The sequence below is a fragment of the Pteropus medius genome, unplaced genomic scaffold, assembly GCF_902729225.1.
Source record: "Pteropus medius unplaced genomic scaffold, Ma_sr-lr_union100, whole genome shotgun sequence".
NCBI classification, from domain to species: domain Eukaryota; kingdom Metazoa; phylum Chordata; class Mammalia; order Chiroptera; family Pteropodidae; genus Pteropus; species Pteropus medius.
The window spans coordinates 19,103,732-19,128,636 of record NW_024349802.1 but is presented as its reverse complement, the minus strand read 5'-3'; the positions used below and the strand labels follow the sequence as shown (position 1 = coordinate 19,128,636).

The 24,905-nt window shown below is 44.0% G+C and overlaps 1 protein-coding gene and 1 long non-coding RNA gene across 4 annotated transcripts in view; one reads left to right on the top strand and one right to left on the bottom strand.

The window, feature by feature from the left end:
* GLRA1 (glycine receptor alpha 1) overlaps nucleotides 1-19,060 on the top strand; it is a 71,590-nt gene extending 52,530 nt beyond the window's left edge. For 2 of the 3 annotated variants that reach the window (XM_039836658.1, XM_039836657.1), the window contains 5 exons: nucleotides 2,046-2,128; nucleotides 3,292-3,429; nucleotides 5,529-5,743; nucleotides 12,534-12,680; nucleotides 18,608-19,060. In XM_039836658.1, the coding sequence (XP_039692592.1) occupies nucleotides 2,046-2,128; nucleotides 3,292-3,429; nucleotides 5,529-5,743; nucleotides 12,534-12,680; nucleotides 18,608-18,898 (874 nt within the window). In that variant the 3' untranslated portion in view covers nucleotides 18,899-19,060. Of the gene's footprint in view, nucleotides 1-2,045; nucleotides 2,129-3,291; nucleotides 3,430-5,528; nucleotides 5,744-12,533; nucleotides 12,681-18,583 lie in introns of all 3 variants that reach the window. The other variant, XM_039836656.1, reaches the window with a different exon arrangement.
* The window catches only part of LOC120581602 (uncharacterized), a 327,878-nt gene that overhangs the window by 299,616 nt on the left and 3,357 nt on the right, over nucleotides 1-24,905 (bottom strand). The window contains exon 3 of the long non-coding RNA XR_005647346.1: nucleotides 24,670-24,872. This is a non-coding gene — a long non-coding RNA (uncharacterized LOC120581602). The remainder of the gene's footprint in view (nucleotides 1-24,669; nucleotides 24,873-24,905) is intronic.

The window sequence follows — 24,905 nt, the reverse complement described above, 5'->3', positions numbered from 1 at the left end:
TAAAGAAATGAGCGATGTCCACTTTATTCTTACACCTAATGTACTTAATAGGCTGGGTACTTTACGTATGTTATGTCTCAGCCTCCTAATGACCGCATGAAGTAGGGTTTCTTATGGCCATTCTGCAGATTAGACAAGTGAGGATCTGAAAAATTTAAGTAACTTACAAAAGTTCCCAAAGCTACTTAGAAGCAGAGCCTAGATTCCAGTGTGAATCTGATGCCCACTCAGAACCTAAGACAGGGCATGGCATTCAACAGGCACTTAAATTTTTGATGAATGAATGAAGATGTTTTTATTTGAAAGAGCTTAAAGGGAGCAGTGGCCCTTAAATGACTCCCTCGCCCCCTCCAATTCCTCAGGGGAATAAATCTTTTTACTCCCATTAGAAGATGAACTTTAAATGTCCAGGCCCACAGTGAAGGCTGCACAGGTCCTGATCCTCAGATGCGACTGAACTTAGCGTCCCTCCCGAGAGCAGGCTGGGTGGAGAGGGGACTTAGAAATCTCAGCAGGGAAGGTAGGCAGCAAAGAGGGGCAGGCTGAGAGGAACCAGAAGCAGACATGGTCTTCCTCACCTAGGAGCCCATCCAACTCAGTCCGCATCCAGAGTGGAACGCTGATAAGCTCAAGAAATGGCCACCAAGGCCCTGGCTGGCTGGCAGGAAGGGAAGGGTCGCCCTGCTTGAGTTTTGCTGCTGCCAGGCTAGTTTCATATGTCTTGGAAGCTAAGTCCCAGTACATCATGACAGAAGGACAAATCAGCAGAAAGTGATATTCCCAAGGTCATTCAACTTCAGGAGATTAACCCAGTGTGACAGCTGTCCCACTTTGGAGCTTTTATCCTCAGAAATCAACTGCATTCACTTTCTCTTCACTTTCCCCCTCCTTCTTCCACACCCTTCTCTTCCCTTCTTCGCCTCCCTCGCCCTTCTCTTTTCCCCCTCTTGCTTCTACCTTGTGCTTAAAGGGACCCACATCCAGAGCTGTGGGTGTGAGTTGGAGGAGGTTCACATAGGGCCTTGTGCCTCACCATGTGCGGCCAACGTGTCAGCAGCTAAGTGCCACGATACCACCACCGATTAGGTGCCTTTCAAGAAAGCAGTGCTGGAAAATCTGCCAGCCAGCACATGAGTTCAGCATCCCAAGGCTAGGAGGTGTGGTTTTAAATCCTGCCTGAGCCATCAGCTTGCCACGTCACCTCACCACGAATGAGTCCCTACCTATCCTTCTCTGCACCTCAGTTTTCTCACCTGCCATGTGAGGGATTTGGCCTGATGATCTAAGGCTCTGAGAGCCTTTCTTCTCCATTCCCTGCAGCAGGTGCTCAGATGTTGGCAAAGCCTTTCAAGATGAAGCCTTGTATCCCAGCCGGAGCTGCAGACCTCAGATTCTATTAAGGAGACTTCCTCTGGGTCTGAGGCTGCAGCCTCTGCAAGGGTTGAACAACCCAAAATAAACACCTAGTCCAGAAGCTTGGGGTGCCCACCAACTTCCCAGCTGACCCCAGCATGAGCCCACAGATGTGAGCCAGCTGTGTCTGGACACCCAGAAGGCAGAAGAACTTTGTAATAACTTTTGATGAGCCTAGGGTGTGTAGGGAGGCAGCCAAGAACCACTTACAGCACCTGCTGCCGGTGCACCTGGGGATGCCTGAAGCCTGATACTGCTCAACTGAAAATTCAGTCTCTGCACCTATCTGAGGGCTCTGCAGAAAAGCAGGGAGGGGGGCGGGGGGGGGCAGGCCCTGGCCTCCAGGCCTTCATGTAACTTGCTAAAGGCAGGTCTCTAGAAGCCAGACAGACTCCAAAGAAATACAGAAGTTCCACTAACTCCATGTGACCTCAAACAACCTACTTTATCTCTCTGAGCCTATATTTCCATATCTGAAATGTGGAAATACACATATATTGGTTCAAAAAACACTAGAGTTCCCTAACCTCCTTGACCTCTCCTAGATAACTAGTTTCTGCTGGTAACGAGAACAGAGGTACAGTTTCTCTGGCCTGTGGATCCAGTGTCATTAAAATCCTTTCTCTTCCCAGAATCACCCTGACACTGGCCTGCCCCATGGACTTGAAGAATTTCCCCATGGACGTCCAGACATGTATCATGCAACTGGAAAGCTGTGAGTCTCTTGCATGAGGCCTCTATGAAGAACCAGACTCCCCTTTACCCACAGGACCAGCAGAAATTCCCACACAGCTGCTCCTAACCACTGGACCCCAAGAGATTACCGTAATAGTCCAAAATGCCAGATGAAGGGCTTTGCTCTTAGAAAATGCATTAGAAATATAACTTCCCTTCCATTTTCTGCCTGAGATCCAGCTTTGGAGCCAGCGGCATTCCCCAAAGAGGCACACAGTTCCATGTCCCTTGTGAAGGGCTCTCCAGGAATGAAGGAGAAATAGCTTGAATAAGTCATGGTCCTTGAACTCACAGGGATGCTGACTCCAGCAGGGGAGATAGATGACTGAGACAGGGAAACAAGTGGTGTGTTGTTCGAAGTACAAAACATGGTGGCCTCATGGCAGAAAGCGTGCTTCCTGCTGACTGGGAAGGAGAGAATGACTTGGAGTAAGCTTTATAAAAGAGATCAATCAAGTAAACCGGGATTTTTACAGATGGGGTAGCTGACTTCTTTGACTGCTAACACAGAGAGCAATCTGACGAGTTTAAAATCTAGAATTAAATGGAAGGACATAGAGGTTCCTCATGGACTTGGAGGAGCTAAAAGTACAGAAATGAAGGCAGAGCATGTAGGCAGCAAGAAGTGATGGACCAGCCCCTTGAAATGCCACTGCTGAAGGGAATCAGCGCCAGCCGACTCTGAACCTTCTGTCACTTCACTCAAGAGTCAAAGTCCTGAGAAAGAGAGTCAGATTAGTCGAGTTGAGTCACCATCTCACATCCTGACCCTCAACTGACAGGTCCACCGCAGTAGCATTTCACAGAAAAAAAAAAAAAAAAAAGTCAGCTGTGAGCAAAATAGGAAGCTTGCAAGGATGGTGTACAGGCACAAAGAGTGACTGTCAACTGATTGTGTGGAGGAGGGGGCAACAGAACAAGCTAAGTTAGGATGCTGGGAGAGGTAGGAAGCGAGGTAGAAGGGTTGTGAGGTAGATGTAAATTAAACCAGTTTTAACCTCCTTTGTGAGGGGGAAAAAAACATGGTTTCATGAGTTCCATCAAGTGTCTGATGCCTCTCTGTCTCTGACCCTAATCAACCCTGACATGCTTCAAATAAGTGCTTCTTGGTGATGACTGCTCCTTCTTCTGACCCTATCCCAGTTGGATATACCATGAATGACCTCATCTTTGAGTGGCAGGAGCAGGGAGCTGTGCAGGTGGCAGATGGACTAACTTTGCCCCAGTTTATCCTGAAGGAAGAGAAGGACTTGAGATACTGTACCAAGCATTACAACACAGGTAGGTGCGAGGGACCACTCTCCTCAAATCCCACCCCCAGTCAGGGCCACATTCATTCAATCATTGACTCAACAGATCTTAAGAGGTACTTGTGATGGAGCAAGCTCTGTATTTATCACCTAGTGGTTAAGAGACTATCCTGTGAAACCAAAAAGTGGCTCTGCTGTGTTCTTCCTGTGTGTCCTGGGGCAAGTAACCTAAGCGTAGGCCATGCCTTATTACAAGGGAAGCTGGGAGAGAGATACAGTCTTTATTCCAGGTAGCAGTATGCTTAACTCAAATTGGATCCTATTTCCTAAAGCAGAAGGAGGTGCTGATATTGGGAGGACATGTAGCAGTCTTTGTCACACAGGAACTAGCATTTCTGACAGAGCAAAGGCACAGAGAATGCTCACATCAGACCTCAGCAGAAGGAAGCTGAGAGGTGGCACTGAAGATTAGTCAACAGTAAAGCTGGAAAAGGTCCACTAGACCGTGAGCTACAAGGGGGTGTGGAGAACCACCACTAATCAGCTCAGTTCTATCTCTCGTGCCTAAGCACAGCCTTTGTTAGAAGACTGAATACAGGAATGAAGTGGAGCCGGATCAAGGCTGACTTTGCATACTATTTCAGGCTGGGAAGGAGCTCACGGAAGCACTGTGGAAGAAAGTCAGTCGGCTCACATGCCAGCCGGAGGGCTGGGTAGGAGGCTGCTGTCTGAACCCAGCTGGGTAAAGCTGGTAACAGCGGCCACAGAGAGGAGGACGTGAAGGAGAGGGACTGAGCAAAACCACTGTGGGCGCTGGTGCAAGGAGAAGGCCCAGAGAAAGGGCAAGTAGCCTCGGCTCTGGTCTGTCTAGGACAGCTGCCTCTTTCTGGGTGACCTTGGAGATGTCTCAGAACCTCCAAAGAAACTCTCTTCATTGCTGGACAGGCTGAGACTCAGATAATGGCACTCCCATTAACGGCCAAGAGAGCAAGGACTCCCATAAATTAAATAATCATAACTGACTCTCACATACCACAGCCCTTTACTATTTATACAGCATTTTCCCAACATTATCTCATTTGTTCTTTGCTACTCACATTTAGGTGAGAACTGTGTTCTGTCGTAGGCCCTGTGGATATAAGGAGAAAAGACTTACAAGGCCCTGACCACATGGAGCATACGGTCCAGAGAGCTCAAAGAAATCCACTAGTAACTGCTTCAGGGGACAGGAGCTGATACCCTACCATGGGACTGGCCCTGCTCCAGTTCCTGGGACACACAGATAGGGAGACCAGCTGCCCATAACCTAGTGCAGAGGACAGAGACAGCAAGAGACCAACTTGCCCACTCACTCATTGTATTATGCCTTAAAGGCTCTGAGGATCGGGTGAGCAGAGCTGAAGAAGCACAGAGAAAAAAGAGGCATTCTGCTAGGGAAGACTCCACATTTAAACTGCTGTGGAGGAGGATTTCTTTGGCTGGTTGTGAGAAGGAATAAGGGCATTCCAGGAAGAGGGATTAGCAGGATCAAGTGTGAAAGCATGCTCAAGCAAGGGATGGAGTGTAGGGGGCCATGATTAAGGTGAAGAAAGACAGGCTAGAGCTGCATTGTTAAGGGCAGACTAAAGAGTCTGAACTTTCCCCTGCGGGTAATGCAAACCTTCTTGTATGAGAGAAGGAATGAAAGGTTTTACAAAGAAAAGTAACAGGATCAAGTCATGTTTCGGGAAGAAAACTGGCAGAAGGATAGAGAGTGGTCCACTTAGGCCCACTCTTAGGAACAAAATAGTGATGAGGAGGAGGATGGCAACTGGCATTCCTGAGCACTAATGATGTATGAGGACGGTGCTAAGTTCTTTATAGGCACCATCTCATTCTATCATCACAGTAACCATTTGAGTAACTATGTGAGGTAGGTATTATCATTTTATTATCATCGTCATCATCATAATCATCATTATCCCCAACTTAACGTAATCAAGAAAACTGAGACGCGGAGAGATTTCAACACATGCCTAGAAACACAGCTGGTGTGAGGCTGAACCAGGACTCCAGCCAAGGGTGGTCAGACCTCAAAGCCCTGTTCCTATCCACTAGGCTATTCTGCCTTCTCGCTATAATTTCTTACAGGTAAATTCACCTGTATTGAGGCCCGGTTCCACCTGGAGCGACAGATGGGCTACTACCTGATCCAGATGTACATTCCCAGCCTGCTCATTGTCATCCTCTCGTGGATTTCCTTCTGGATCAACATGGATGCTGCACCAGCCCGTGTGGGCCTGGGAATCACCACTGTGCTCACCATGACTACCCAGAGCTCTGGTTCCCGAGCATCCCTACCCAAGGTACGTTCTACTGCATAAGAGCACAGATCACCTGAACAGATAAGGAGAACACTCATCTCTCTTCCCTGCCCGAGATAAGAGGAACATGAGAAATTAGTCACTGTTTCTTTATCTACTACACTTGGCAGTATCCAGCATTTTTATCCCTCAAACCTTTCCTCCAAATTTAACATTATGTTCAATACAGTTGCCAGATACCACATTCTGCTCCATTCTCCACCAATGCACATTTGACTTCGTTTACTATTAACACTCAACTCTACCTCCTCCTCCACTCACTTTTAGTGCTAAGAATAACATGCCTCTCTTTTCATCATCAATGACAGATACTCTGTTGGGAGTCTCCAAGACCACTCCCATGTTCGGAGATTTGATAGGACTCACGGACTCAGCATATAGTTGTACTCAGGATACACAGCTGGACAAAAGGGGACGCAGGCAGAAGAACCCATGGGCAGGCTTCCTTGCTTTCTCCCTCCCATGAGGGACCACACAGAGCACTCTCTTACCCCAGCAACAAAAAGGCAGCCACCATATGAGATGGTTCTGCCCGGAGACACAAAAAGAAAAACTGTTTTGAAATTCATTTAAGGTTTGGTACCAAAGGTTTTTACCGGGTGCTGGTCACCCTCCGCCTTGCACATACCAAACTTCCAGACTCCTAGGAGGAAAGCAGAGGTTCAACATAAACCGTATCATTTGTACAGGCAGTCTAGTCACTTAGGTAAAATGGCAGCACTCCCCAAATCCAAGTTCCCAGATGTCGACCAAGCTTACAAGCAGGTCCTTCATAGCAGCAGCCTCACGCCTGCCACGTTAACCCTTTTCTGCACACACTTCAATCTGGTTCTTATGTTTCTAATGTTAACACCACATTCTGCTACATTCACTATCAACTCTTGAACCATATGCTGCTCCATTCGCTATTAACCCTACACACAACATTTCACTCTATTCCCTATTAATGCCAGAAACACACATTCTGCTCCATTCACTCTACACTAGACACAACATTCTGTTCCATTATTCTAACACCAGACAGTGTTCCACTTCATTCATTATTGACACCACACACTAATTCTCCTCCAGTCCCCTTCACAATACATGCAGCATTCTGTTCCTTTCACTGTTAACACTAGACCTCACATTCTGCTCAATTCACTTTTACCATTAGACATAACATTCTGCTTCATCTACTACCAATGCCAGACACCACATACTCCTCCGTTCACTCATATTTCAGATCCGGCATCCTGCTCCTCTCACTGGGAATGCTGAATGCCCCGTTCTGCTGTGCTCTCTCGTCATGCGAGGCACTGCCTTCTCTTACCATCCGTACTGTCATTGAGACACGTTCTGCTTTAGTCACTCAACACTAGACACGACCTTCCGCTCTGCTACTAATGCCAGACGCCATACTCTGCTCCCCCCAATCTTACGCTAAATGCAACATTCTGCACCATCTCCAATTAATGCCACACTTAACATTGTTTTGATACAGAAAAATTGAAATAATACACAACGAACACCCTAAAACCCTTCACTTGGATTCCAACTGCTATCATTTTGCCACACCTACTTTATCTCAGTCTCTATATAGGTAGGTAGGTAGGTAGGTAGGTAGGTAAGTAGGTAGATGCAATTTTTGCTCAAGCATTTCGAGGTTACAGACATCATGACAATTCACCTCTAAATAAAGAGTAAGAATCACAATGATATTATCACATCTAAAAAGTTAACATTAATTAACTAATTATTGACTTATAAATAATGCCATAATTTCACCTAATATAAGCTTTCATTTAAAATTTCCCAATTGTCCAAAAAATGTCATCAGTGGACATGTTAAGGAATCCAGTCAAGGACTCCATAGACTCATATTGCATGTGGTTGCTCTTTTAATCTACAAGTCTCCCCACATTTTTGTTTTTCATGACGTTGACTGTTCCATTAACTTTTAATATGATGTTGCACTTCATTTGCCATCAACATTAGACACCGTCCTCTCTACTCACCCTGACCACAGAACTCAACAATCTGCCCTTTGCACTATTAACACTAGACTTTGCTGTTACCACCTGAAAATACCTTCTGCTCTGTTCATTTGTACCAGCAGAAACACTCGGCCTCCTTTCCTTGTGTGAGACTCAATATTCTGCTCCACTCGTTAACACCAGACTCGATACGTGGCTCAAGATTGCTAACACTCAACATCATATTCTTCCTCATTCACTTTTTTTTTTTTACAGCATAAAATTCAGTGGTATTTAATATACCCTCACCACTATCGATTTCCAGAATATTTTTCATCACCCCAAAAATAACTCCCCATCCTCATCATCAGTCACTGGCCAGTCTCTGGCAACCACAAACCTAATTTCTATTTTTATGGATTTGCCTATTCTGAATATCTCAAATAAATGGAATCGTATGATATGTCCACTTTTGTGACTTCTATCTAGCATAGTTTTCAATGATCATTCATTCATATTGGAGCATGTATCAGTACATCATTCCTTTTTATGAGTGAATATTCTATTGTGTGGTATATCACATTTTGTTTATTCATCAGTTGATAGAGATTTGGGTTATTTCCACTTTGGGGCTACTAAAAATAATGCTTCTATAAACATGTATGTTTTATGTGACATGTTTTCAACTCCTACAGGTATATATCTAGGAGTGGAATTGTTGGGTCATATAGGAACTACATGCTTAACTTGAGAAACTGCCTATTTTCCAAGTGGCTACACCATTTCACAATTCCACCAGGTTCTAATTTCTCCACATCCTTTCCAACACTTATGTCTTTTTGATTATAGACATTTTAGTGGGTATGAACTGGTATCTTGCTGTGGTTTTGATTTGCATTTTCCTAATGACTCATCACGTTAAGCATTCTTTTCATGTGCTTATTGGCAATTTCTATATCTTCTTTGAAGAAATGTCTACTCAAACCTTTTGCCCACTTTTTAATTGGGGTATTCTTTTTACTGTTGAATTGTAATCGTTCTTTGTGTATTGTGGATTTTAAACCCTTATCAGATATACATAATTTGCAAATATTTTCTCCTATTCTGTAGGTTGTCTTTTTGCTTGATTGATAATGTCCTTTATACATAAAAGTTTTTAATTTTAATGAAGTAAAATTTATCTACTTTTGCTTTTGTTACTTGTGATTTGGGTACCATATTCAAGAAACTAATGCCCAATGCAAGGTGACAAAGATTCACACCTATTTATTCTAAGAGTTTTATGGTTTACTCTAGGTTTTTAATCCATTTTATTTTTATAAATAAATGTGGTATGAGAGAGGGATATCATTCTTTCACATGTAGATATTCAGATGTCCCAGTACCATTTGTTGAGAAGACTGTTCTTTCCCTCCAATGAATTTACATCCTTGTCAAAAATCAATCGACTATAGTGGTACGGGTTTATTTCTGGATTCTCAGTGCTATTCCTTGATACATGTTTATCCTAATGCCAGTACCACGCTGTTGATTACCATAGCTTTGTAGTAAGTTTGAAATTAAGACGTGTGAGTCCTCCAACTGTGTTCTTTTTAAAGGTGTTTTTGGCTATCCTGGGTCCCTTGCATTCCATATAAACATAAATATGAAATTTAACATCAGCTTGTCAATTTCTGCAACAACAACAAAAAAGGAATTTTGATTTAAAATGCAGAGTCAGAGTCTCTAGGTTAATTTGGGGAGTACTGGCATCTTAACAATATTAAGTCTTCCAATTCATGAACAGGGGATGTCTTCCCATGTATTTGGGTCATATTTAATTTCATCTGCCTTCTAAACCCCATAGTTTCAATAAGAAACCTGTTAATCTTATTGATGATCTCTAATACATGATGAGCTGCTTCTCTCTTGCTGCTTTCAAGATTCTCTGTCTTTGGCTTCTGACACTTTGATTATTGGATCTCTTTTGAGTTTATCTTGCTTAGAGTTTACTGAGCTTCTTAGATGTAACCATTAGTGTTTTTCATCAAGTTTGGGGAAAATCGCGGCCATTATTTCTTTAAGTAGTCTTTCTGTCTCTTTTTCTTCTCTCCTTCAGAGATACCCATTAACCGTATATTAGTGTGCATAATGGTTCCCCATAGGTCTCTGAGGCTCTGTTCATTTTTCTTCATTCTGTTCCTCAGACAGGATAACCTCGAGTGCACTGATTCTTTCTTCTGTCTGCTCAAATATGCTGCTGTTCCTCTCTAGTGAAATTTTCAGTTATTGTACTTTTCAACTCCAGAATTTCTACTTGGTTCTTTTGTATAATTTCTATCTCATACTCTACTTGGTGAGAACTTGTTCTCAAACGTTTTTTTAGTAGTTTAGACATGGTGTCCTTTAGTTATTTGAACATATTTAAAATAACTGATTTAAAGTCTTTATTAATTCCAACATCTGGGCTTTCTCAGGGGCAGCTTCTTTTGACTGCTTTTTTTTCTTATGTAGGGACCAGTCTTAGCTAACCTGAGCTGCTATATCAAAGTACCATAGACTAGGTGACTTAAAAACAACAGAAATTATTTCTCACAGTTCTGGAGTCTGGAAGTCTAAGATCAGGGTGCCAACACAGTCAGGTTCCAGTGCGGACCCCCTTTTCCTGTTGTGAACTGCCAGCTTATTATTGTATCTTCACGTGGTAGAAAGAGAGGTAGCTAGCTCTCTGGCCTCTTCTTATAAAGGCACCAATTCCATTCATGAGAGCTCTACTCTCATGTCATGACATAATTACTTCCCTAAGGCAACACCTCCAAAAACCATCGCAATGGAATTAAGATTTCAATATTTGAAAGGGGCAGGAACACAAACATTCAGCCTATTGCAGGGTCATAAGTTCTTGTTTCTTTGCACCTCTTATAATTTTTGTTAAAAATTGCACATTTTACAAAATATAATGTGGCATCCCTGGAAATCAGAGTCTCTTTCCTCATGATTTCTTGTTGCTGTTACTGCTGCTGTTTGTTTAGTAACTATTTTAAACTAATTGTGTAATATCTATACTCTTTGTTGTGTCAGGACATCTTTATTCTTTGCTGTGTGAGCAAAGACAATGAAGTCTCTGTTCTGTTAGCTTGGTAGTTAGATAAAAATTGAAGAGATTCCCTTGAATGACTTGAATCTATAAATCTCACAGCGTTTACCTAGGGGCTCTGTGTATATATTAGAAAACAACTTCGACATTCAGTCAGGGAGTTTATAACTTTCCTTAGCCTTCACTTTCTGCTTGCTCAGCACATCAAGGTTAGCCAGAGTTGAGCGCTAAGGACCCTCTCAGTTCTTCCCTTGGCTTGTACAATGCCTAAGCATGCACACGGAGTCCTAGGAATACCCAGAGCTTTCTAAAGCCCCCTAAGGACATCTGATTCCCCAGCTTTTCCTTTAAAGTTTTTTGATCAACCTGTTTGCCTCAACTGTTACCTACTGCCTTGGGCTGACCTGATGATATTCAACAATTGCCACGAATGCCCCCAGGGAAAATGCTGTTCACAATGGGCCAGCTCCAAGTCAGGCAAAGACAGGCTTCTGAGTTGGGGTCTTTCGGTGAACCACAAGGCAGATCAAATAATGACAACTCTCTGGGAATGGAGCTTTAAAGAAGCTCCAACTCTGTTCTGCCACATTCACTGGCATCCAGGATACTGCTGGTTTTCACTGTACTTGCAGACTATTGGTTTTCAAGGCTAGCATGGAGCTGGGGATGGGAGGATAGAAACAGGGCAATTTAAAACACCACAAAGCCCGAACAGAAATGAAAACATGTCCACACAAAAAAATTGTACACAGAAGTTCATAGCCACATTATTCATGCTAGCCAAAAGATAGAAATCACCCAAATGTCCATCAGTTGATGAATAGATCGACAAATTGCTATATCCACGCAATGGAATGTTATTTGGCCATAAAAAAAAAAAATTAAATACTGATACATTCTACAGTATGGATAAGTTTTGAAAACATTATGCTAAGGGAAAGATATACATCAAAAAAGGCCACCTATTTATTATTCCATTAATATAAAATGTCCAGAACTGAGAAATCTATAGAGACAGAAGTAGATTACTGGTTGCTTAGGACAGGGGGTTGGGGAACTGAGAGAATAGGAAGATGATAGGTAAAAGTTACTAGGTTTCTTTTTGAGGTGATGAAATTTCTAAAATCGACTGTGATGATTGTCACACATATCTATGAATACATAAAAACCATCAAATTGTACACTTTACGTGTGCGCGTATTGTTTGGTATGTAAATTATATCTCAATGAAGCTGTTTTTAAATGCCACAAAGCTTGCTGTTCTTACTGAGATTCAGCTGTTTTTCTTAAATAAATGCTCACAGGATTGGTGTTAGCCTTTGGCTAATTAACAGAGCCCTGAAAACGTTTATTCTGACCGTTTTTGCTGGTGTTCATGTTGCTTTTATGGAGGAGAGAGTTTTCAAAGATCTTACTGCACCATTTTCACTGACATTCTCCATTTTAACATGAGGTACCTGTTCTTATCACCCTTAGACTAAACACAGCATTCTGTTCCACTAAATAATAATGCCAGATACACCATCCACCTCTCTTTAGTACTCTTCTAAGAACAGTACTCCATTCTTCCCAATATTATGCCCAGTCTTCTTGATGCATTTTTCTTGTTTTCCTCTGCATCCTCCATGCTGAGGAGGGTACAGCAATGGGTGATGGTGGGAGTTACTAAAAAGCAGAAAACATTCCACCATACTAAGTATTTCGCTCTCCTCTACCCTCACTTTCCCCCACCCCACTTCAGGTGTCCTATGTGAAAGCCATTGACATTTGGATGGCAGTGTGCCTACTCTTCGTGTTCTCGGCCTTGCTTGAGTATGCTGCTGTCAACTTTGTGTCTCGACAGCACAAAGAGCTGCTCCGATTCAGGAGGAAGCGAAGACATCACAAGGTAGGCCTTTAGGTCACTGCCTAAGGAGGGACAGTTGGCGGCAAACAGAAGAGCTCCAGGCAGCCTTGTCTTGTCATATCTGTTTGATTGGACCACTGTTCTCAGTGGGTAAGGCAGGCACAAAATAGGGATTAAAGTCCTAGCTTCTCCTCCCATAAATAATTGCGCTGATTGGGACTATGAGCAGAAACTCTTCCAACTATAATAATACTACAGAAATTATCAGGTTACACCTGAAGACAGAACTGATGGAGCAAATGCTGATGGGGCCAAGATAACAATTAGCTATAAACCCAAAGCATGGCAGGCTGAGAGATGTTTATGAGTGTTTTCTGCAAGGTTGTATTATTTCCATGCAACCTGGTTTGCAGAAGGAAATTGTACCACGAAAGGTAAAATCCTAGAGTAAAATGTCCAGGTTCCAGGCTTTGCTTCCTACCTCCAAAAAAGAGACATCAAACAAAATCCTACCCAAGAGTGGATTCTCTCACTGAAGGACTGAATAAAGAAAAATCTGTCAGGCCATCTCTGAAAGGTCACCAATCTCCATTAGCTCAGAGGTTGTGTTCCAACCAGCAAATGCCACTAGAGAGTGTGCAGCCTATAGGAGCACACAGGCTCCACACCCTGGTCTCTAACTTCTTCCTCAGGAGACCTTTCTCCTGGGGGTCACAGAACCTGCTCTTCTCTCCAGCCTCGGCTTCACATCACTCTCTCCTTTGCTCCTCAGATATACATATAGAACTTTAGGTATCTTGTTCTCGCCTCCTTGCTCTTCCAGTGCACTTTGCTTGGTATAGCCCACTCATTTTCCAGTTCTCGGCTGAGATATCTTTCCCCGGTATCTTAGTCAAGGTGTAGGTCCTAGATAGCAGTTCTTTTGCAAGGTTGTTGAGGATGGCCACGTAGGTAATAGTCTACAAGAACCCTTAGCCAAGTAGGCAGGCTTCTCTAAGCCATGCCCTGGCATGAACTGTATCAGCCAGAGGAAAGGACTCTAATTCCTATGCCCAAGAGGAGCATGCCTTTTTTCTAATTTGCACAAAGATGCTATGTGTGCTTGCAAAGGCCATGTACTAAGTGGACCTGGATTCTTTCCTTCTAAACATTTATATTTGATTTGTAATTATTCATTCAATGACGTCATTTTTTAATGCTTATCTCTTCCGCTGACTTATAAACTTCATAAGGACAAAGATCATGTCTACTCTTGTTCAGTGGTACATCCCTGGTGCCTAACACAATGCCTAATAGTGAGCATGCAATAGGAATTTGCTGAACAAATAAAGGAATAAACTAATAGACAAAGAAATTCAGACAGCCTGCCTGGAAGTTTCTCCAGCAACAGATTAGGTCAACCAAGAACCCATACACTATGACCTGTCAGGCCCCACGATACATATGCCACACATCAAGCCCCTAGCAGCTATAGATTAACCTACTTAAAACAGCTGAAAACCCAGCTACAATGTGCTATGACAAAGGACTCTGCCTCTTTACTCTCTTTGGTATGTAACTTCAAACTAGCCTCTTTCTGGGCTCAGTTTCTCCTTCTGTAAAAGGGACTAAATGGCATAATGGGGGACTGTGGTGAGGATAAAATCAGATGCCAAAGTAGCTTTAAATATTGCTCCTGCCTCACAAGTTCCAGGGATTAAAATGATTACACAGGTAGAGATTTCCATCAATATGTTTCTTAAATATTAGCAATCTGATTCAATTAACTTCTAACAGTTTACCATAGGCAGAAGGCAGACATTCCAAGTCAGAAGATGTCTATGGAAGTTCAGATATAACCTGCACTGGAAGAAGAAACTATCTTGGGTGCAGCAAGCTAGACAGGACTTCTTAAAAGACCCCTAGTTTTAGTCCTTCCATAACTGTCATTGGATACCTAGCCTCTAACTCTTAGAATAATCTAAGCAAGGAACTGACCAAAAACAACTATCTCTGGGATTTACCTTTTGTCTTTTTATCCAATGGGCTAGTGGATTTTTGCATTTCCCTCTGCTAAAAGGTTAATACATTTGTTGAAGAGACACTTATTTCGGAAGACTAAGTCCAAAATAATTGGCTAGCACCAGGCCGCTAGATGGTACACTGCACAATTCCAGAGGGCCTTATTTGCACAAACTAAAATGTGAATGGAGCCCCCTGCCGATGGTGGGCTCATAGTACGTTCAAAGGCTGCCTCCACCCTTGCCAAATCTCTACCACTTTTAAACACTATAGGAAAACAGAAGCTTTTTCTCTAGCCAGGGAAAGTGTGAATAAGACCACAAGCCAGATTTGATCAGATTCTCCTGCTCAGTTCCCTCCTTGCTTTCTCACGGCATGTTAGTGCTGGAAGAGCTCTGAGCGCATCCTGTCCGTTCCTCCTGTGCCAATGACAGCAGCGAGGAGCCAGGCACCAGGATCACGGCGGCACTGATGGCAAAGGCAGGCGAGGTGCTGGAGGACCCATGGCTCTTCTCAAAACATCGACCATACAGCATCGCTTGATTATCTGTTCACCAATGCTTCCATCTTGAAGCAGATAAAAATAGTCCTGCAGTTACTGGATTTTAAATAAGAACTAAGATTGATCCCAAGGTAGAGGTCAACATGCACATATTTTTAATTTCACCAGTAGTGTCTTAAAAATATGGAATAAGGTGCCAGCATTTAAAAATCACGCTTCTAATTTCACTCAAAAGAATCACAGCCTCTGGTCCCACTGGATGCACACCCCACATGGTACTGGCGCACTGGAACTGCCTTCGGTAGAGAATGCATTTTCCAGTTTACCACGGTCCCGTCGAACTGGATTGTTTTTTCAACCCAGCTCACTTCATCACTCACATTTCTCCTGCCTGGTCCCTTGTATGTGTTCAGATTAGTGTGACCTTGTTCCTAAGAGCTCTGAACTTGGTGCAAATGTCAGAAACTACAGAGACACCGAAACGGACTCATCATGAAGAAGAGCTTCCTCTGAAGTTAGCCCCTCTGGATGCGGCTTGTATTTTGGCTGTGTACGAGCCTGCACTGCAGAAACCTCCCTTTAGAAGGAAGTGTGCAGAGAGGATTTTAAGTCCCAAATGGTGAGTGAAGAGGAACTAGCGGCGTGCCCGAGTTTCTCAGAGCCTGTGATCTCAACTCCCAGCATCCTCTCAGGTCACCTCATTTGTTGGGCAGAAAACATCTGGTTCTCGAATTTCCTGGCTGGCCTCATTAGTCAGAATATTAGGAAACCTAGGCGAGCCTGACTGGGCAGGCACGCTACCACCCTCCCAGGGTTCTACAGAACACGACTGGATTTCCCCTGCTCCATCCCCAAGCAGCTCCAGATGCAGCTAGGCATTCGTTTCCTGCCACCTGCTGGGTGGAAGAGAAATAGCAAGCCTCTGTCTAGTCGTTTCTAGGGAATTTCCCTTCTGGCTGCCTCCAGTCCACACACCTACCTCCACCTCTCCCGCTCCCATGTTTAACAGATAAGGAAAGCAGAGAATAATTCACCCGAAATTATATAGAAAGTTAATTTGGTGCTTCTCTCTACATAACTAGAACCCAGTGAAAAGATTTTCCAACATCCCACCCTGCAGCAAGGGCCCATTTATGGCAAGCAACGGAGTTGGACCCAGTCCTCCTTCTAGGCCCAGAGTCCAGTAATTAACCAGCTTCCCCAACTCCTCTCCTTGGCCCTGATACAAACCCTCTACTGTTGCCATAATCATTGACAAACATTGATTGAGCACCTATTTGCCAGGCACTACAGCAATTCTTTTTTCCTCCACTTATGCAATGAGGATGTTAGGCCAGATTTCTTGAGCATTTATCATATATCCCAAATCCTTGTGGTGCTGGTGCTAGGAATACAACCCATTTAAAAAAAAAAAAAAAAAAGACTAGGACTGGTGAAGATATACAAGTAAACACTTACTTATTCAACAAATATTGACTGTTTTCAGCTTATGTCCAAGAACTATGTTCATAAATTCCGTCCCCCGCCATATGCTTTGCACACCTGCCAGTTGTGTTGTACCTTCTCAGTCGTCCCTGTGCATTCCCACACGCACTACCTTGCCTTACACGCACTACCAAAGGGCCCTTCCCCGCTGAACCTCCCCCTTTCCCAGCTCATAGTGATACTACCCTGTTCCTATGTTCAGCGCTGAGGGTGGAAGGAACAGGACAGACTTTGCCTCCGCCTTCCTGGAGCCTGCAGTCTAATGGGAGAGACAGACGTTAATTGAGAAATACAATGTGTTTAATGGCTGTAAAAAGGGTGGGGGAGACGTACAGGAACCTTATGGAGCACACAGCAGGGACACCCGGCCTATCCCTGCATTCAGGGCAGGCTCGTAAGAATTAGTTCAGTGAAAAAGAAGGAGTTGGAAGCAGGGTGGAGTGAGGAGTGTGTTCTAGGCTGAGGGGACAACTCAAAGAGAGGCCGAGTTAAAGAGAGGGAGAGTGAACATGGCACTTTTGAATGTAAGGAAATACTTCAGGGGGACTGGAGCACAGAATGACACATGAGACTAGAGAGGTAGACAGGGTCCAGGTCATCAAAGACCTTGTTTACCATCTATAGACTTTAATTATCCTGAAGTCAGTGTCAGCTTATTAAAAAGTTTTAATCAAAAGATGACCAATAAGATCTATTATAAGAACCCAGATGAGTTGCAGGTGGGCATAGGCTGGAGACAGTGGGCAGACGATGCTGAAGTCATGACGAGACGGTGACCTGACCTAGGGTGGCAAGAGTAGAGCTGGAGAGGCACCAGTGGCTCCTGCACTGCGTTGCTTCTTAGGCTGGCCCTGCCCTGCGCAGGAACAAGCAGGCAGGGCTGCTCCTCTAAAAGCTCCCACTATCCAGGCGGGCGAAGTGAGCTGATAAAGCTTCCCCAGAGCCACACCGTGAATCAACAGCTAAGCTGAGACTCTCAGTGCCACCTCAGAGCTCAAATGGAAAAAAAAAAACCAAAGCTAGACATGATGAGAGCAGCAAGAGTGTCCCCATGATTCAGATTAGGGCAAGGTCACCACGAGGCAGGAAAAGGAGAAATCAGAAGGATAAGGGCAGCAGGCATTTCGGTAGTGAGCGTAAGCGGGGGCGGGGGAGGTGGGAATGCACAGGGATGACTGAGAAAGTGCAACAAACTGGCAGGTGTGAAAAGCATATGGTGAGGAGAGAGAAAAAAGCCTGTAAAGGTAAGTTGGAGCCAAGTAATGAAGGCTTTTGAATGATAACTTGATAAAAACGCAGAGGTGTGTCTGAGGTCCCAACTGCCTGATGTGGGAACATGGAGGTAGGAAGCAGCTGTGGCTTCCCCGGCTGGTGAAATGGAGGTGAGGCCCACAGTTCTTGCTCCCTCCTGGACACTTGCCCCCTCCCCCCAACACACACACACACACACACAGGAAAACATGATCTGGGGAATGGGGTGGGAAAAGAGGGCAAGGAGGCAACAGAGGCAAAGCAGGGGATCCCTCCAAATTGTCCCCTGGATTTCTAATAAAACGGCATTCAGAGTACGTGCTCGTCTATCATCTCTGATGGTCAAAAGAACCTTCTGAGGCAGTGGGAGGACTCTTAACCACCACGCATAGAAAAAAATGAAAAATAAAAAACCCTGAGACTCCCAGAAGAAGGTGACTTTCCTAACGTCGTACAGCCAGCAAGTGACAGAGCCAACATTTGAACGCAGGTCTCGAGACCCTATGCCACATTCCTATCCCCTGGTTTGCATCTGTTTGAGCATGTGAGGGGCGCCCCTCTATAAGGCATAACTCCCCAGCCAGCTACAGCGCCTTCAGAAACCTGAAACGGTGCAGGGAAGCAGGGAGGTCCAGATGGGCATGGCCTGGCCCCCAGGGGAGTGCCTTGCAGGGAGGGTGCCCGGCCCCTGTCTTATTTTAAGTAGAGCCCCATGTTGAATCTATTCCAGGAGGATGAGGCTGGAGAGGGCCGCTTCAACTTCTCCGCCTACGGGATGGGCCCAGCCTGTCTGCAGGCCAAGGATGGTATCTCGGTCAAGGGCGCCAACAACAACAACACCACCAACCCGCCTCCTGCGCCATCGAAGTCCCCGGAGGAGATGCGAAAACTCTTCATCCAGAGGGCCAAGAAGATCGACAAAATATCCCGCATCGGCTTCCCCATGGCCTTCCTCATCTTCAACATGTTCTACTGGATCATCTATAAGATTGTCCGCAGGGAAGACGTCCACAACCAGTGACGGGTCCGGGATGGGGGAGGCTGGGAAAGCGCACAGTGAGAATAGCACAGGAATCTGAGAGCCTAAGGAAGTGAGGGGAAGAGAGGGAGGGGGCACACATGCACAAGCCTCTCTTTCTCTGCAGTATGTGCAACAGCAAAAGGCAGGGATGCATGAATCTTAGAACGTGGTACTATCTATTTAACCGCGAGCGGGCTGGTGGGAGGGGGGAGGGAAGAAATTTTCTAACATAGAACTGAGGGTCGGAGGAAGGGAAGGGTTATGGGGTGGGAGTGGGGGGGGCATAACAGCTTTCAAAAATTTTGAGTCCACAGGCTGTGCAGTTTCCTGTTTGGAAGGAGAGTACAGTCTGCCCCAGAGCGGAAGGAAAGCAATGTAATATATAATATATATTCATGCTTAATATTAATGCAAAACCACAAGAACAAAAGATTTTTCTTAACCTATCAGCCTAGTAACTGCTTAAATTTTGAAAGTCACAGAAGTGATGGACAATTTTTTCCCAGAGTGGAAACAGTCACAAATAAGCTTGCTCTGGTGTGTGTCCCACATCGCGCCCCTCCAAATGCCATGCCTATCTTCAAACTGGCCCAGGTGGACACATGCCAAAAAGCCATTCTGCCTCTGCTTCAAGAGGGTTGTGCGGCCAGGGTACGGGTAGTAGAAATGGGAAAAAGTGGAGAGAAAAGAAGGGAGTGACTAAAATGAGGGGACACTTCAGAGGCCCAAGGATTGAGAATCAAGATAACCCCACCTCAGTCCTCATGTCTCAAGGCCAGAGATCACGCCTGCTCCCCTCTGAGCCCCGTCGCTTCTGTGCTTCCACATCCACCTTACTCCCCACCACCACCCAGAAATGGCCGCCATGGTTTTCTCATCATGTTGCCAATATGCAATCTTTTTTATGGTTAAAAAAAAGTAACAATCTCAAGAAATAATATGCATAGACTGAGTGTAAACAGATGAACTTTTTTCAGATGTCTATTTTTTTGGAGAGTCTCTTTGGAATGGATTGCGAGTGGGTGTATATTGGGGAAGGTGGGGTCAGTGGGGTGGAACAGATTACATAGTGGCCCCACAAAGTGAAGTTTTAAGAGCTGAAAGGGAAGTACTGAAGCTGCGGCTAAGATATATACGGGTGGAAAGAGATGGCAGCGTTCAGAAAGTCTGTTCATCAGACTCTGACATATCATGTACCGCGAATAGCGTGGGAAGTTTGGGGGGATGACCCCATTATATTTTTATAAGTCTTTTTTTTTCCTTTTTGGTGCTTTGTTTAGCTTTAACATTTAAGAAAGTCAGATGACTGTTTCTCTTTCCTTCTAACTCTGAAGTGCCAGATCTATCCCAAGATAGCTAGGGCACCACAGAAAAAAAAAGGAGAGAGACCAGGAAATGAATTGTGAGGGGTGGGAGATCCTGCTGAGGGACACAGATGTTCACAGAGGGGAGGTCTGCGAGGTAGATTGTAGAACTAAAGAGGAGAACTGTCTCCAGCAGCCTCTGCCCACTCTGTCAACACCGCTGCGCCTGAAATGATGGCGCCTTTGTGTGTGGCGTTCTCCCAGCTTTGGCCAGTAACCAGTATGCCGGGGTTACACTTCTTCCTTTGCACTTTAGTGTCTTGGCTTTGGATCAAAGTAGTAAGTAGACGGCAAAACACAGCTGACAATCAGGGTTTGCACTGCAGCGTGGGTTTTCCCTGTATCTATTGAACATCCCCAACTTGGGGCAGGACAGTGATGAGACACTGGGAGTCTAACCCCTCCCTTTATAAAGCACCTTCCCGCAGGGAAATTTCTCCTGTTCCCTGTGGCACAATAGCTGATGCCTACAGCTGTTCCAAAAGCAGGCCAAGACAAGGTTCGAGGGTGATTTAAGTAAAGAAAAGGCACTATGCAGCCAAAAAGATATGGCTTTGGGGCTTGAAGGATAAAGCTGCTTACATCCAGGTTCCAAGGTCAATGAGTCATTGCCTTCCTTTCTCTTGGCCTGTGGAGACTAGAAAGCTAAACTGTATTCTAGCCTTGGATGAGATGAGATAGAACCTAGAATCCTCTTTTCTAAGAAGCATTGAGGGACAGAAGCCAAGGAAGTAGGAGTCTCTCATCTAAGACCATCCTTTTACTCACCATAAATATGTGTCTAAAGAAGGAAGCTAAATAGAGGGACCTGAACAACTACTACCAGTTCAAGTCTAGAATATCGGTCTTTGAGCTGCTTTTAGTATCTTTTATGAGCACTATAATCATTACTTTATTTAGGGAGGGGAAATAAACCTGGATTCTAAAAAGTACTGCATGAGTCTCTGGAGAGGGCTAGTAGCCCCTTTCACTAGCACTTTATTCACTTGATTTTTTTAAAAAAAATCATTTTTAATGAAGAAAACTAAAGATGCCCTTATCTATTACTGGTCTAAGTTCATAAAGTCTGCAGTCTAGGTAAATCAGGCATACAAAGGCTCTAGGCCTCTATCAGGGACTCGAGACAGTACCCATTGTTCTAAGACATTGTGCCTCCTCTGAAACAGCAAAATCTTCAGTTTCAAACTGGACTCCTTGAATGAGGTGTCTTGACTCTCTCTGAGACAGAAAAATCACTAGGCCATTTGCCAGGGTCCTTAAACTTCTGCCACCATATTCAACTTGTGGACCCACTGGAAGCTGCCAGGTCTAAGCGACAGTATCCAACAGACAATAGGATCATCTCTTTGAGACACGGAGGGGGAATGTCAGCAAAATCTTCTCTCAGACTACTCCAAACTTGGTATTCCTCACAGAAAATAAATGTGAGTGGTTGCATTATAGCAGTGAAAAAGATAATCTGAATTTTCATCCAGATACTAATACGCTGGGTGGCCTTGGGCCGATGGCTAAGCTTTAGTTTCTCTAAATCACAATGGGGAGAGTAGTATAGGTGATCTCTAGCCCCCTCCTAGTGCTAACTGTTCTAGGTGCTTGAGCTGGTCTACAGGAAGTTCATTCAACAAAATGTTTAATGCCACTGATTTCTGTACCCTCCAGGTAGATGTGCACATAAATACACACACATACATGGACCCGCACAACTCTTACTGCCTTTCTTCTTTGGAAAATCTGCAGATTTGTTTTATCTTTTTGCTCTACTTTATCAAAAGAGAATAGTGGTGGGGGAAAAAACATCACAAAATCAAAAATACCATCATGAATTAGTAATGGAGCATGCTCAAGAAGACATAATCATTAATGTATAATTCGTAAGGATTTAGCATTGAGTTACATGGGTTTCATCATTATAGAAAATCGAACTAGATAATTTAGGCCAAATATTTCTTTAGGTGACTCCAACAAATAGGACAATACTCTCTTAATTTCCTGTTCACTTTTTGCACAAAGGATATTTTGCCTTAGAAATACACATGTCAACTGCTACTGTAGGAGAGAAAACTGATTTAGGTATAATGAGTGGTTTACTGGTTTTCAAACCCTATACATGTACAGACCAGCATTGCTGCATGGAGGGAGAATTGGATATGGCATGGAGGAGGTGGTGATTTCACCCACCTCCAAAACTATAGTTAGTCCTAGGAGCCAAATTTAGGAGACACCAATTAAGCAGACAGATAAGACTAGTAACTTCCTACTTATTAGTTTAAACATATCTCATTTGTTTTAAGAGCAGCCAAAATAAATGGCTCAGCTCTGCCATGCTCTGGTCCTTTCAAACACTCAAGAGCCCATTCTTAGCTAAGGCTATAGGGAGTGACCAAGGACGGGAGTGAATAGAAAGAAAAATGAGTGTGTGTGACTGTGTGTGTGTGTGTGTGTGAGAGAGAGACCTTGAAATTAACTCTATTTTTAGTTCAAGTCTAGAAAGATAAAAGGTCATTTGATTCAAATTATTTTTTCTTCTAAGCTGACAATAAATAAGAAATGTATCCCTCTAAGAAGCTCACCAATATTTTTCATAGACTATTTTTTTAATACTGGGGAGAAAATAAATATGATGAGAGATAGTTCCTTTCCTTCAAAGAATAGTTTTATGAGCATCATTAAAAAAGAAATAGGGTTGTGTGAGGCTCCATGATATTAGATTGCAGAGTAGATTGGTGCCCCTGCTAAGCTGGCACCATCACTGATAACAGTCTTTTGTGAAAATTAGATTCCTTAGTTAATTGCAACACACTGAAATTGAAGGGAGTTGAGTTGTCATCGCGTCTGTAGTAACTGTCTCGTTAGCAGAAGCTGGCAAGCAGAGGGCTTGGTGGTGGTACAATCCGTATCAGCTTTAGGACTGGAGTTGAGACCTGAAATTTGCAGCTATTCCCCAGTCCAGCTGAACACCCAGCCCGGGGACGATGAATACCACTCTGCGAGTTATCTGATTTATTCAATGAGCACCTTCTGCACATTCTACCCACCCTCCCCCTCGACTCCGAAGAGGCAGGCAAAATCAGGATTCTCAGGTTAACTAGAAAGCTTGTACTCTGACGGGCTGGAAAGGTCTGCTGAGAAAGGGTAATAGATCTCTACTAGCTAATATAAAGCATTCTTAATTCATGAACCAAACCAAAAATTCTCTAAACAGGTAAGCAAGCAGGAAACATGTTCTTAAAAATTTAGCTTTTTGTTATATCCCTCTACTAAGCCCCTTTCTATCAGAAATCAATTCCGGAAATTTGAATTATGAACCCTCCTATTTTCCTGCCAGAAACAAGACTTAAGGAGTTAAAGTAATATGCCTTTTTTTGATTGAGCTGGCTTGCTTTTAACACCTTCTATCAGTATAAGGAGAGCATATGCTGGAAGGCTCTGGTCTCACAGTATCCTGAAATCCCAGTGGATAGAAAGAACATCTTGGGATTGGTTGAAGTCCTTGTAGATGTAGAGAACTTCTGAAAATCCTGAAATGCTGCCATCTCCACTCCAGCCAAATGTTAAGAGAATGAAAACAATGACCTTTTCCTGACTGTCTCAGCTGAAGATCTCAGGATATGAAGGACGAGCAGGGCACCCTGCAAACATCTCTCTCCCAGGCCGGAGTAATCTAGAATCCTGAGGGCCCTGACTAGACGATGCTTCTATCAATTTTTTTATCCTGTTGCTTCCTTAAGGATTTCTCAAGCTATAAAGACAGCCGTGGCAGAAGATAGGTTTGCTCATATGTGGGTGTTAGTTCATGCTGTTTTGATGGAGCTGTGTGGTTATTTAAAGCAATTATTAAGATGTTTTATCATTCTTTGGAACAGCAAAATGAGTTCTAAAGTAAAAATTATTGCCCAATAATCTTTAGGATCTTTAAGGCTTCTTCAGCTAGCATCCAAGCCATTACTTCTTCCCCCTTTGCTCGCCGCCACCCCCAGCCTCCTCCTCCTGCCTCTCTGCCTACATTTCCTGTTTCATCAGTGTGTACATCTCATTTTGTGAAACTAAACTCTGTCAGAAGATGCAGGTTTATTTCTGAGGGAGTGAGGGGTGGGGGGAGCTACAATAGATGTAGTCGCTCTTGTCAGGTTAGTTTTAGGGTTTTGATTTCTATTTCTCCTCTTGCCCATGCATTTTAAAATTTTGCTGCTCTGGAAAATTTCCATTGGAACGTTGGGTCGAGAAGTCAGAGTAGAGAGAATGGCAAGCCAAAAATATACCCTTCAAAGAGCCCAGCGACGAAAATTATATTTTACATAAGGCCATTAACCAGCTACAGATCAGTACCAGCTACCTAATCGACATTTGCTGGCTGCACACAGATCCCAAGCATAATGGGTCTCATTCTCACACCTGCTTCACTATTACCTGTATTGCCTTGTTTTTGGCCTGCCTTCCTTCAGATTCAACTGTCTTCTTACGCAACTTCAGAAACCCAGCATCCTATTTAAATACACTCGCCTTCTGAAGAGGACAGAGGTCTCTGGGAAGTGGGGTTCTTGTTCTGGTGCTCAGGCTCACCACAGAAACACAGGTAAGCTATGTCGCCTTTCTCTGGCCTGCTTACTCCCCTGTAAAAAGAGGGAGTTGAAGGAGATTTTTCA